This window comes from Arvicola amphibius, chromosome 5 (assembly GCF_903992535.2).
Source record: "Arvicola amphibius chromosome 5, mArvAmp1.2, whole genome shotgun sequence".
NCBI lineage: Eukaryota > Metazoa > Chordata > Mammalia > Rodentia > Cricetidae > Arvicola > Arvicola amphibius.
In genome coordinates, this window is record NC_052051.1 from 43,251,443 (window position 1) to 43,265,060 (window position 13,618).

At 38.8% G+C, this 13,618-nt stretch overlaps 1 protein-coding gene across 3 annotated transcripts in view; it reads left to right on the top strand.

Moving 5' to 3' along the window:
• Gpcpd1 (glycerophosphocholine phosphodiesterase 1) overlaps positions 1-12,353 on the top strand; it is a 55,444-nt gene extending 43,091 nt beyond the window's left edge. For all 3 annotated transcript variants that reach the window (XM_038329473.1, XM_038329472.1, XM_038329474.1), the window contains 5 exons: positions 402-467; positions 3,067-3,203; positions 3,777-3,912; positions 4,576-4,736; positions 11,017-12,353. In XM_038329473.1, the coding sequence (XP_038185401.1) occupies positions 402-467; positions 3,067-3,203; positions 3,777-3,912; positions 4,576-4,736; positions 11,017-11,206 (690 nt within the window). In that variant the 3' untranslated portion in view covers positions 11,207-12,353. The remainder of the gene's footprint in view (positions 1-401; positions 468-3,066; positions 3,204-3,776; positions 3,913-4,575; positions 4,737-11,016) is intronic.
• Positions 12,354-13,618: the final 1,265 nt, after the last annotated feature.

Below are 13,618 nucleotides of genomic sequence, written 5' to 3' on the forward strand. Positions count from 1 at the left end.
ATAGGGTTTCACTGTAGCTTTGAAGCTTGTCCTGGAACTAGCTCTTGAAGACCAGGCTGGCCTCAGACTCACAGAGATCTGCCTGCCTCTGCCTCCCAGGTGCTAGGATTAAAGGTGTGCACCACCACTGCCTGGCTTAAGGGTCTATTTTTATGATGAAAATTGAGTTATCAAAGATATTACTTAAGCCTACTGCTTTTTGAAATTTTTTTCTTATTTAACATAAAAATCTACTGTGTTTTTAGTTCAGTATTAGAATAGATAATGAATTATAATGATAACAAAGCATATTGGTAATGAATCTTACTGATTTTTGTAATAATTCTGTTTCCCTCCCCCCTTATTTTGCCAACCATCTTGCCAAAACCAACACAATTCATCATCAACACACAACACTGTAGGTTTTAGAATCATTGCCAGAAGATGTAGGATTTAATATAGAAATAAAATGGATTTGCCAACACAGGGTAAGTAATTTTTTTGTTAATTCTTTTTGATTTTAATGACACTGAATAAAACTGAAGTCTTGTGTTTCTTTCTTTGAAGCACATTGTTTGCTGAACCTTTTAGAATTGAAGACAAAGAAATTTGTGTGTATTTTTGTGAATATGTGTAAGGGTGCCATGGTACCCATGAAGGTCAGAGGACAACTTTTAGGACTCTGTTCTCTCCTTCTACCACAGACTTGGGATCAAACTCAGGTTGTCAGGCTTATGTAGCAAACACCTTTACCTGCTGCACCAAGACTTTTAATAAAGCATACTTTACACTTATACTAGTATTTGAATGCTTTTTAATTGCTTAGTGTATATTGTAAAAGTTTTGGTATACTTGTGGCTTGTGTATACATTAATGTAAATAGCTTTGGTACGTTAAAAAATAGTCAAAGCTCTCACTAATTATTTCTTTATAATCTACTTCTAAAAATATTTTAATAATTTTCTAAGAGCATTTGTTAGTTAAATATTACCACAGGAGAAGAAATTTTTGTAAATATGTTTTAAATCATTCCCAGGTTTAATTATTCATTATCCACAAATATTTACTGAGAAGTTAGTAAAGGTCAGGCATTTTCTGAGTACTGAGACATAAGCAGAATAAGGACAAAATAAAGTCCTTTTTCCTTAGATTTTATTTTCCTATTTGAGGAAAACAATGATTAATTAACTATTGAGAGTAGAAGTCATTTACTGCTCTTGCAGAGGATACAAGTTCAGTTAAGCATCAGGTCCTTAAATTGTCCTTAACCCAAAGTCTACAAGGAACCAATGTTTCTGGCCCAGGCACCTGCTATGATGTGCATATACCCACACATAAACCCATAACTTAAAAAATAAAGCTTTGAAAGAAAGGATTATTGAATGCATTTTGGACTAGAGGAAGGTATGTATGGTGAAAGGTTGCCTGGAATGTGGAGTCCTGATGTATTGTGCATTTGGACCAAAAGCCTAGATTTGTTTCATTTAGAAAAATTCATAACTGCCTTTATATCAGGCTAAGGCAGTCCTGGTTCAGACGGCAAATTTGTGACCAAGATTTTCTTAATATGTAGTTTTTTGTTTGTTTTTTGAGGCTTTGAGAATTATTTTGACTTAATATTTAAGAATTTTGATATTTTGTAATAATAATGATTGATACATCGTATGGTTTGTGAAGATTATGTCAAAATAGTTAAGTCATAGTAAATTGGAGGTTTCCCGAAATGTATTTTATTTTGTTACATTTAAAACCATAGCCTTTGGTTGTTTAATTGATCCTTGTTGTCTCAGTACCTGAATTATTTGCTGTGCTATCACTAGATAATCATGTCTCCTTTGACAGTCAGTCCTTCCTGGCCTTCGGTTTCCTCATCTGTGAAATAAATGTTAGTTCCACGAGCAGGTATCACACCATATGTCTTTAATATGGTTGCCAAAAAAGTTAAAAGAAACCAAATACTAGCCACCATGTGGTTAAAATGGACCTCCTGAGCATGGTTGGACAGGAATATAAAGGGTACAGCTATTATGGAAAGCAGGTTTCTAAATAAATTAGAAAGAGAAATCTGCCATATAACCTAGCTATCTCCTATCCCTCTTCCTGGTTGTCTTGGGGTTCTATTGCTGTGAAGAGATGTGACTACAACAACTCTTACAAAGGAAAAACATTTCACTGGAGCTGGCTTACAATTTAGTTCATTATCATCATGCAGATGGCATGGTGTTGGAGAGGGAGCATAGAGTTGATATGTCTTGATCTGCAGGTAGCAGAAGCAACTATAGTGTCACACTGAGTGTAGCTTGAACATAGGAGACCTCAGAGCTCAGCCCCACAGTAACACATTTCCTCCAGCAAGGCCATACCCACTCCAGCAAAGCCATACTTTATAATAACGCCACTCCCTAAGGGGGCCATTTTTTAAAAAAATCTCCACAATGGGTATCTACCAAAAAGGACCACGACCCTGTAAAGGTAATTATTGCCTACTTCTTCACAATAGGCAAAAAGGGGGTGGGGGAACAGCCTACGTGCCCATTACTGGACAAACAGGCAGAGAAATAGCCATACATTTAGTCTATAGGAAGAAAAAAAATGAGATCTTGCTGTTTGCCACATTAAATAGGCCTTGGAGAAATTATTTGCTAAATAGAAGTAAGGTAGCCACAGGAAAATATTGCATGGTTTTACTTAGATAAATAATCTGATTTTATTTTAAATATAGAGACCAGAACTAGTTACTAATTGCATTGAGGGAATAAACAAATCAGAGGTCAAAGAACACAAAATAACAGATGTGCTAATGATAGAGATCCATCAACAACTGAAGGCTGTGCGTCATGCTGTACATGAGATACGTGTTAAAATAAGTTATCTCCTGCTTCCCAAGAGGGGGGCAACTGTAAAGATGGATATGATTATTTGCTTTAACTTAATAATCTGTTTATTCTCTGTATCCTGTAATATCCTATATACCTTTGAAAAACACATACCTACATTTATAAATATTGGGCTGATTGTTCTTGGCATTTGTGTAACACTGCGGCTCCAGCATGTATCATGGCCTCGCATTTCCTTCTTTCTATATAGGATGGAGTATGGGATGGCAACTTATCATCATATTTTGACATGAATCTGTTTTTGGATATAATTTTAAAAACTGTTTTAGAAAATTCTGGGAAGAGGAGAATAATATTTTCTTCGTTTGATGCAGATATTTGTACAATGTGAGTAATATTCAGGTTCTTTTGTTTGTTTCTGCACCCTTTGATTATAGCTAGGTTTTGGGAGGCAGTATTGGTTTGTCCTCAGCCAGTTGTCCATTTCTTTCCTTCCTGAAAAAGAGCGCTTTTTTCCCAAGTGCTCTTCACCGTGACCCCTTTGTCTGTACTGTACTGGGTCCTGTATCCCCACGCCTGGCATTTTGTCCTCCATACAAGCTGTAAACCCTCCTGCGGTTTCCCATTTTACAGTTCTAAGATTATTGTACGCTTGTGTATAAAGGCTTTAAATCTTTATGTTTGACATGATTGTGTCTGAGTAATAGGATTGTTCTTTTTGTTTGTTCTGCTTTTGAGAGTTTTCAATCTGTAGACCAGAATTCACTGTTGTAGCCCAGGCTAGCCTTGAGTTTGCAGTGATCCTCCAGCCTCAACCTCCTGGAACTGGGATTGTGGGCAAGAGCCATAATGCATATCTTTGTTTCTTTCTGTCTTGTTTTCTTTTTAGTAGTTTCTAAAGTTTCAAAGTAACATTATTATCTTTCTACCATTTTTTTTTTCTTTATCCTGTCTCTTTAGGGTTCGGCAAAAGCAAAATAAATATCCCATATTATTTTTGACCCAAGGAAAATCTGATATTTACCCTGAACTCATGGACCTCAGATCTAGGACAACACCCATTGCTATGAGCTTTGCACAGTTTGAAAATATTTTGGTGAGTTATGTTCCAGTTTTCTTCTTTAAAAATAATTAACTCTATTGTTACTGTTAAGCACAAGCACATGCACACACATACAATGATAAATATATAAACTCAGCCTGCTAAGTACATTAAATGTTGCTTCTACAAACGTTTTCTCTCTTTTTTATATAGTATTAAATAATGTTTTTTGTTTGTTTTTGTTTTTGTTTTTTTGTTTGTTTTGTTTTGGTTTGGTTTGGTTTTTTGAGACAGGGTTTCTCTGTGGCTTTGGAGCCTGTCCTGGAACTAGCTCTTGTAGACCAGGCTGGCCTCAAACTCACAGAGCTCCTCCACCTGCCTCTGCCTCCCAAGTTCTGGGATTAAAGGCGTGCGCCACAAACACCCAGCTTAAATAATGTTTCCTATTCTAACAGCTGATTATTGGTTTAACTAATGTCAAGTAGAGAACTGACAATGACTACACATTCAGTGTGCTTATAAATTACATATAGGTATTAATAATATGTTGTGTTTACATGCACACATGTATATAATCCATTAAATAAGGGAAATTATAAGAAAAATATCTGCCCATTTCCCCCTGTTTCATCTCCTCTAAAGAGCACTTGAGTCTGATAGTTTAGTATTTATAATGACATTTCTTTTTTTGTAAACAATGAATTTTTTTTCCTTCAGGGGATTAATGCCCATACTGAAGATCTGCTTAGAAACCCATCTTATATCCAAGAGGCAAAAGCTAAGGGATTGGTCATTTTCTGCTGGGGTGATGATACCAATGATCCTGAAAACAGAAGGAAACTGAAGGAATTTGGAGTAAATGGTCTAATATATGATAGGTATTTGTTTCTTGTAAAAAATCTCCATGGAATGTTATAAAAGGTGTAGCTTGTTTTTTTCTAAACTGTTAAATTTAGTTAGGTTAAAATGATGTAGTTTAGCCTAAAGTTTATCTTGATAGCTTGTGAGCTTTTTCCAGATGTTGAACTATGTCAAAGCCACTTGAGAAGCCTTAACCCAAATGTACAAGTTACCTTGGGTTGAAGACAGCTGCCTGTCCCACACGTGTTTCCTGTCTGTCAGAACTTTCTCAGTGATTGTCTTAGTTACTTTCTGTGCTGTGAAAAGGAACCATGACAAAGGCAACTTACAAAAGAAAGCATTTAGTGTAGGGGTCTTGTTTGCAGTTGCAGAAGTTGAGCCCATGGCTATCATGGTAGGAAATATGGCAGCAGGCAGGTAGTCACAGTGCTGAAGCAGTAGCTGAGAGCTTACTTCTGATTTACAAGCAGGAGGCAGAGAGAGACAGAAACAGACTGGGCCTGTTGGTTTTTGTAAGCTCAAAGTCCACTCCTAGTCCTTCCCAAATAGTCTGTCTACCAGGAACTGGGCATTCTCATTCAAACCACTACATTGATCTCATTTGAATTCTGTGGAGTTTTATATTTTTATACATTCCCAGTGATGTATGTATCCAACTCAGGACATTTCCTTGACCTTTTTTTAAGCTTTTGTCCCTTCTTTTCACCTTGGTTTCAATATAAATGGCCACTCTGCTTATTCTATTTTCTCAGGGAAATCCTTGAGGTTCTTCATGACAGAGTTCTGTCACCTCTCAGTCCTGTTTTCCTCTGGGATCTTTTCTCTCATGACTTCCCTCCATGTGCTGTTTCTTTTTGCTTCAGAGAGAAATTCCTGTATGCTGAAATGTCACTTGAAGGAAGGCTTTTCAACTATACTTGCCAGTAGCTTCTGTTCACAGGGCACTGCTTTTACTTTGCTCAACGTCATTTATCAGTGAGTGACACACATGTAATGTATTTATTACACCATGTCTACTTTCCTTCCTGGCCTCTTTGAATTAATGCCTCTCTGTTCCCTAATGCATACACAGAGAGAGTGTGGGACACACAAGAGCAAGGCGTTTTGCTTGTTTTGTTTACTGTCTTCAGAGGCTAGGGCAATAAAATAAAGACTGTGGGAGCAAATGTTATTGACTAGTTGGAGAAGCAGTTTTCTAGGAATTAGTATTTTTTAAGATACAAGTTTTATAGTCTAATAGTTGCTGATACTCAAGGTTGCTTTTCTTTCTTACTCTTTTATTTTTATTTTGAGGTTTTGGGTTCTAAAGAACCAGACCAGCTTGAAAACCAAAAATATACTCCCTTGGATTTAATACATAGTATGCTTTGTCCTAATAAATTATATTATTTTTAATAAAGATTTTACTCCCACTGTTTTGTCTAAGCTAGTCTAGTTTATTCACTTACTTGTTTAACTTAATTTATTTTGATTTTTGGAGACAGGGAAAGGTTTCACTGTGTAGTTCAGGCTGGCTTAGTCTTCCTATCTCAACTTCCCAAGCCTAGTCTTAGAGTTTGAAAGTCACTATGCCTAGGTGCTCTGCTGCCTTAAATTATAGCCTGCATGCTACTTACCTGTCTACCTGCCTTCTAAACTAGTTGGTTATTTTGCATAAAGCAGAATGGCTGGCTGGGTTTTTTTTTAATATTTTATTTATCTATCTATCTATCTATCTATCTATCTATCTATCTATCTATCTATCTATTTATTTATTATGTATACAACATTGTTTCTGTGTGTATGGCTGCAGGCCAGAAGAGGGCACCAGACCCCATTATAGATGGTTGTGAGCCACCATGTGGTTGCTGGGAATTGAACTCAGGACCTTTGAAAGAGCAGGCAATGCTCTTAACCTCTGAGCCATCTCTCCAGCCAGCGTGGCTGGATTTTTTAAAATAGGTATTTCCAACTAACAAAATAAAAATATTAATTTTATATTAACAATTTGATAAAAAATACTGACTTTAGCAAATGTTGGGAAATTTCATGTGTATCTGTTGAGTATGAAGAAGAAAAAATGACTGCAAGTATTTGGGGGCAAGGAAAAGATGGGTTGTGAGGTAATTCCATGGATGATTTTGCTAAGGAAAATAAATCCTTCCTCTCGAGGACTTTCATGGCTGGAGCCCGATGCTGACATGACTACCAGGACGATATACCAAGTGCTGAGGAAGACTGCCTGGCTCAGCATCTTTGAAGAGAGGGACAGAGTTGGAAGTTTGAGATGGGCATATTTTCTTGATAGAACTTACCTTTCAGGCCCAGGTTCCGCATGTATGAGGCAGGGCATGACTGTTGAGGTATTTGGAGGGCCAGGCTGGCATGGGCTCTAATTAGGGGTCCGAGAGACAAGGGAGGTTATATTGGTGTGAAAATATTTGTTGTATAATATAAAATTCTAATAGTTACTAAGGCTTTCAATAAAAACAAACTACCAGTTTTTTATTCCTTCAGTTGTCCCTGGCCAAGTTGCTGTCTTCTTATTATTTTTCTTTTTTATATTATATTTACTTGTATTTTTTGGTTGTTTTATTGGGGGAGGGTGGGAGTTCTAAGACAGGTTTTCTCTGTGTAACAGCACTGGCTTTCCTGGAACTCTTGGTTTTTTTTTTTGTTTTTTTTTTTTTTTTTTTTTTTTTTTTTTTTTTTGTTTTTTGGTTTTATTCGAGACAGCGTTTCCCTCTAGTTTCTAGAGCCTGTCCTGGAACTAGCTCTTGTAGACCAGGCTGGCCTCGAACTCAGAGATCCGCCTGCCTCTGCCTCCCGAGTGCTGGGATTAAAGGCGTGCGCCACCACCGCCCGGCTCCTGGAACTCTTTGTAGGCCAGGCTGGCCTCGAACTCACAGAGATCCCCCGGCCTCTGCCTCCCAAGTGCTGGGATAAAAGACATGCACTGCTGCCTGGCCTGTATGTTTCTAAATGGACAAATTTAGGTGGTTTTGAGTGGTTAGTGATTTGGAGCCTTTGGGGAACTCATGAAAGAGGGGTGATAGTATAGGTTTGGTTTTGTTATATAGCCCCAGCTGGTTTCTGAATTTACTATATAGCTAAAGATGACCTTGAACTCCTAATACTCCTGTCTCCACCTGATGCTGGGATTATGGTCGTTGGCCACCACCCTGCTATAAACGATGCTGGGGATGCATGCTAAGAACACACTAGAGCACCTGACCTGCAGCCCAACCTTAAGTATGCATTTTCAATGATGAAAAACTGTTTCTCTACAGAAGCATTAAAGCACAGATTGGACAGGTAGTCCTTATTTGTAACGTAAAACTGTTACATTTTATTTTCTAACATTTCATTGGGAGTGATTAATTTAGGATGACCTTTATAGCTTTGTTAAATGTTCATCTGGCTTTGGTACAGCAAACAATACAGGATCTAGTATAGCGAAGCAGGCCCTGAAATCCTACTCCTTTTGCCTCTATGCAAGCTCTGAGATTGGAGGCATGCCTACCAGTGCCTAGCTTGACCCATTCTAGGGGCTTGGAGTCCATAGACCAGTGACAGAGCACTTAGGTTGCCTTGTGAATGACCTAAGTCAGTCCCAAGCACCACCAACAGCTTCAAAGAAGAGGGGAACAAGAGAGAAGAGAGAAAAATACAGCAAACACTTGTAGTGAGTTTAAAGGCAAGTGATTTTAAATCCTCTGTGCTTCTGTATAATCCCAGTTTCTCCCTCTCCTTCCCTCCCTTCTTCCCTCCCTCCCTCACCTTTTCTCAGCCCCTTAATTTCTCTCAAAAAGCTTTAGTCTTACTTCAATCCTTAAATAATATGCCATTTGATATTTATATGAATTTCAATTTTTATGCCTTGTTGTGGTCTTAATCCATTTTTGTATTAGCTATAAATTACTTCTGTTCTAGCTATATATTCTATCGCTTATTCTACTACTTAATAATAATTTGGCTGTTAGTGTTGATATGGTCTCATGAATATAGATGTAGAATTTCTCCAAAACTTTGCTTACTCACAATACAGATACATGTGTGTAAGATTAAAAACAAGGTTCCTTAGTTCTTCCCATTGTGTGTTTTGTACTGTTAGATGCAAATCTTGACTTGGCTTTGTGATTCACTCAGCTGCTAGCTCAGCAAAATTAGGCATCCATGTCTGAGTCAGACATTTTTAGAAGAGTTGCAGGATGAGTAAGTTGGAGTGGCCATCATACCTATGGCCAGTTCTCAGGGTAAAGTCCTGCCAGGTGAGAAGGAAACTACAGGAGCCCATGGTTCAGGCATATTGTATTAAAACAAGTTTCTGGCTGAGGCTAGGGGACAGTCTCCTTAGATTACAAGACCACTGAAGTGGCAGTGGTTTCCTGTTTTCACTAAGATGTCCCAGTACAGACCAGCTGGCTTCTGTGGCACAGGCCACCTTCCTGAGAGCAGCCACTTGCTGGCATTTCAAGTCTTCAAACTTCTGTCTCCACAACCATATCTCTTCTCCTTGTTTGCTATCATTGAAACAGAGCACATCCTTTACTTTATTCTGAGAGAGGAGGACCAGAATTAATTGTAAATGTTTGTAGATTTTCTTTGTTTCTTATTAATCATGCTCTGTTTTCTGTGTTAGCATTGAGAACTGTGAAGTCACATTGGTTGCTGTTTCCTCAAGTATAATTGTTCCCCTTTTGAGGCTCAGAGAATCTACTTTGTTACCAGTGCTCTGAAATCCTAGAAATGGATCTTCTGAGTGGTTTTACCCCTGTACTGAGCAGTTGGTACCCCACTAGCCTCTTGCTTGATGTGTGTCATTAAAGACTGGACTGGGCATGCAGCATAGTTGTTTGGTTACAGTGTTGGTACAGGATCAGAAGGTCAGTTCTAAAACCAGACATGAGACCTTGTTTGGGGAATGTTGAGCTGTGGAACTTTAGGTGGGATGTAGTTCAGTGATAGAGTGGGTACTGGAGAAAACAGGGAATGTACATTTCTGGATTCAATTTTATGTTAGCCCTCTGTATCATTGACTCTTGGACACAACACTTGTAATCCATTCTCTGTTTTGCTCTTCATTTTACTCTGAACCTTCCCCTCTGTTTCTGTTGAGTTTTCCTTATATGCTATTGTGTTTTGAATTCCTGAGGCCTTTGTTTTGTGCTGAAAGTGGGGAGCATGTCTGATGAAAGTCCTCTTTTTCCCAGGTCAGGACAGTTAGTCCGTTTTGTCTTTTTTCATATTCCATGTTTAAAAGTATTCTTGGCTTCCTAGATGAGATTGAAATCTAGAAAATTAATTAGAAGCTCTGGGTTCGTGAGTGGATTGTTGAGGTTGGTGTCGTTTTAGGGTGGTCTTGGCCTGCTTGTTCAGACCTCTGAGGTTACTTAGTGTTTAGGGCTTTACCTTTTGGCTGATCGGATTCCTCATAAAAGAATGTGTGCATCATATTTGGGGGACTTTAGCTGGCTGCTAGTGTGGTCAGCTGAGAGAACCGAGGGTAAAGGGGGTGGGTTGTCTCTGTGTTTTAATTGGTTAACACATTCTTTTGCTGCTGGTAGAAGTGGTGGTGGTCTTCTAAAATACCATGCCCTCCCGTGGACCTCATCTTCCATTCTAAGAGGCATCTATTTACCTCACAAGTCAGTGTCGGAGGGAGGGACAGCCGTGGCCAGAGTGAGGTACTGAATTTGCTGCTCTGGCTCCACCTCATCCTTCTTCCCCTCCCACTTTACTTTCAGATCAAGGGAAACTTGTGCTACTTTTAAAGCTGTTTTTCCTGTGGATGGCCTGGCGATCGATCTTTTTTTTTTTTTCTTTTTCTAACTAAAACTTTTGTCTGATACTGCAGCTGTCTTTTCTCCAGTCTCTACAATTTCACGGCTTTGTCTGTTAGTTGGCATTCTCCTGTACTGACTTTCACAGCTGTTGGGCATGCCTCACTCACCAGAGGCTCTCTCTGCTCTCTCCACACTAGATACTGTTCACTTGTACTTGTGTCACTGGGGACAAGCTCCAGCTCTCAGGAGCTTTTTCTCCTGTGAAATAAGGCACCACCAGTTAATTGATTTAGAGGACATACACTTTGAGAATCGCTGGAACCTACGGATTCCATTTTCTGATTTGAAGAATTGCTTTGTAACCAGGGCTGTGAAAGAACAGTCTGTTAACACTTTGGTTTTATCACAGAACAGAATAAAATCTCTGTAATAAGGGCATCTCAGGCACTTTTAAAAATGAATTTTCTTGTAAAGGTTAAGTCAGGCAGCTTTAGTAAACATGGAATTACATTACTTTTTTGTTTCACCATAGGATATACGATTGGATGCCTGAACAGCCAAATATATTCCAAGTGGAGCAGTTGGAACGCTTGAAGCAAGAATTGCCAGAGCTTAAGAACTGTCTGTGTCCCGGTGTTGGCCACTTTGTCTCTGCTTCTTTCTGTGGGGAGCCCGGTATCCATGTAGATGCCAATGGTATTGACAATGTGGAGACCTCTTAGTTTGTAGTGCACAGAGGACGTTTGGGGGCATGCGTCACTGTTCTGATGCTCAGTTTCATCCTTGAACACTGCTTCTCTGCCGTTTAGGTTCTCAGTCCAATGAAGCAATAATGAAGTATTTTACTATTTCATTACAGTTCCTGCAAGAATATCAAGTATACTATTTGTCACTTGGCCAGGTATAATTACTAATCAGTCTATACAATGAGAAAAATCTACTGTTAAATATTTTCAATTGGGTATCTAAGCCTATAATGTTGAATCTTCATTAAAAGCATAATACTTGGAAATTAATTATATAAATATCTGATATTTAAAGTTCAGGCTTTTCATTTGATTAGGTCTTAAATCTTCAGTGCTTGAGAAAAATGACTGCATAATTATACCTGACCATGAAAAAATAAGTACCTCAAAATGCATGTATTTGCACTGGTGACTCCAGCTGTACAGATCTTTGTCATCTGTGTACATAGGTGTCTTACATGCACCATTTCCATTCAGTCTAAACCTCAGACTGCTGCCATTTCCCCACTGACCCAAGCCAGCCTGCAGATGAACCATGAAACTTGTTTTATAAACCTTCCAAAACCGTTTTGCATAAATGTTAAAATTCCAGAATGCTGCAGGGTAACTTAATGTATAAAATGTTAGTAAGAAGTATATATTGCATACATAATAGTATAGATCACAATATATAAATTTGACTCAATGCATGCTTTAGGTTTTAAGCATGAGACTGTACATGTTTACTGTTAAGTCCTTGCATCTGGTGCTAGGTGAGTGAGAAGATGTCAAGGACTGAATATTTTGTCGCTAAAAAACAAAGTCTGTTTGTAGACATTTTGAATATGCTTATTTAGTGTCTCACTACCTAGTACACGTAACTGCTGTGTGAGTGTTACACAGTAGTTAAATCCCCATGCAGAAAATAAATGTCCTGAATTCTCAAATTGGTATTCTTTATTGTTAATATATATCATGTATGTAATTTATTTAGGAATGTCGAAGATCTTACTGTTGTATAAATGCATGTTTTTAGGCTTATACTAAAATTTCTTCATTAGAAGCAGATTGTATTGGTAAAACTGTAACTTCAGAATGAATGTTAAATAAAATGACAGATTTATTATTTTTTTCTTTATCTTAAGAAGGTGTTACTTTTGAAGAATGGTTTTATAATGGTATTCTGACAAACAGCAATTTCATTCTGATCGTAAGGCTGGCTCATTACTCTTTCTCAGTGTGTCCCTACTGAGGCAGTTTGTTCATTGCTTAGACATATTTTGACAGGAGCCAAGAACCTAAGACTTGAAATGATAAGTTGTTCCTTGTTTTTTTGAGACAACCTGTGTAGCCTTGGCTCCTGGAACTCACTGTGTAAACCAGGCTGGCTTTGAACTCTCAGATCTTCCTGCCTCTGCCTCCTGTGATATTAAAGTCGGCGCCACCACCTTCAGCTTCTTGGTTTATTTTTTAATAGTGCACCAATGGGGCTTTGGTCAGCTCTTCACTGCGGAGAGATGGGCCTGCAGTCCTACGGTGTTGTATTTGAAATGTGATGTTTAATGGAGCAAAGTTTAGAACATGTCTTCTGCATGGGCATTTCTATATCTTTCCCCATGTCAAATGGGAATTTAGCACTTTCATATAATCAGTAACTTCAGAAACAGACCTGTTTTTCTTCTGTAGACCTGCACACCATGTGTGGGCACTCCCTTAGACTTTTCTAGTTTTGTTCTAGCTCCATGGTGGTCTCCAGGCAGAGGGAAGTAAAGGGGCACAACAGAGAGGTTATGGAAAGGAGTTGCTGTGGAGTGTGGGTGTAGTTTCAAAGAGCTGGGGTGACTACCACAGAACCCTTTTCTCTCTTCCTGTTAATGGGTAACTAGACTATTTACCTGCGCTAACCCAGGCTCCAGATCACTAGCCATCACCTTTCCACTCAGCCGAGTGTGCCTGCGACCAGCCCTGCGCCCTGGTGCCCTTTGCTTGGGAACTCTCCCGATCACTTTACCCCACCGTACTCTATCCCTGTGCCATCTTTCTCCACTGCCAATACTGTCGAAAGGGAGGGACCTTTTACTACTTATTATATTGTTTGTGCCAGTGATCTTACTGAGCCTTGACACACAGGTATCATTCATCGTACCTACCCTGTTTTTCTTTCCATGGTGCATGACATGTACTTGCTATGAATGCACATTTTAAAGTGCATTATGACCACTGGGATAGTTTATTGAAGTCAGGTCTGTTTGTTTGGTTTTTATTATTGTTTTCAAGACGGGGGGGGGGTCTCATTGTAGCCCCCGCTGTCCTGGAACTTGCTCTGTAGACCAGACTGGCCTCAAATTTACAGCGATCCTCCTGCCTCTGCCTCCCAAGTACTGGTTCAAAGGCGTGCATCGCTACACC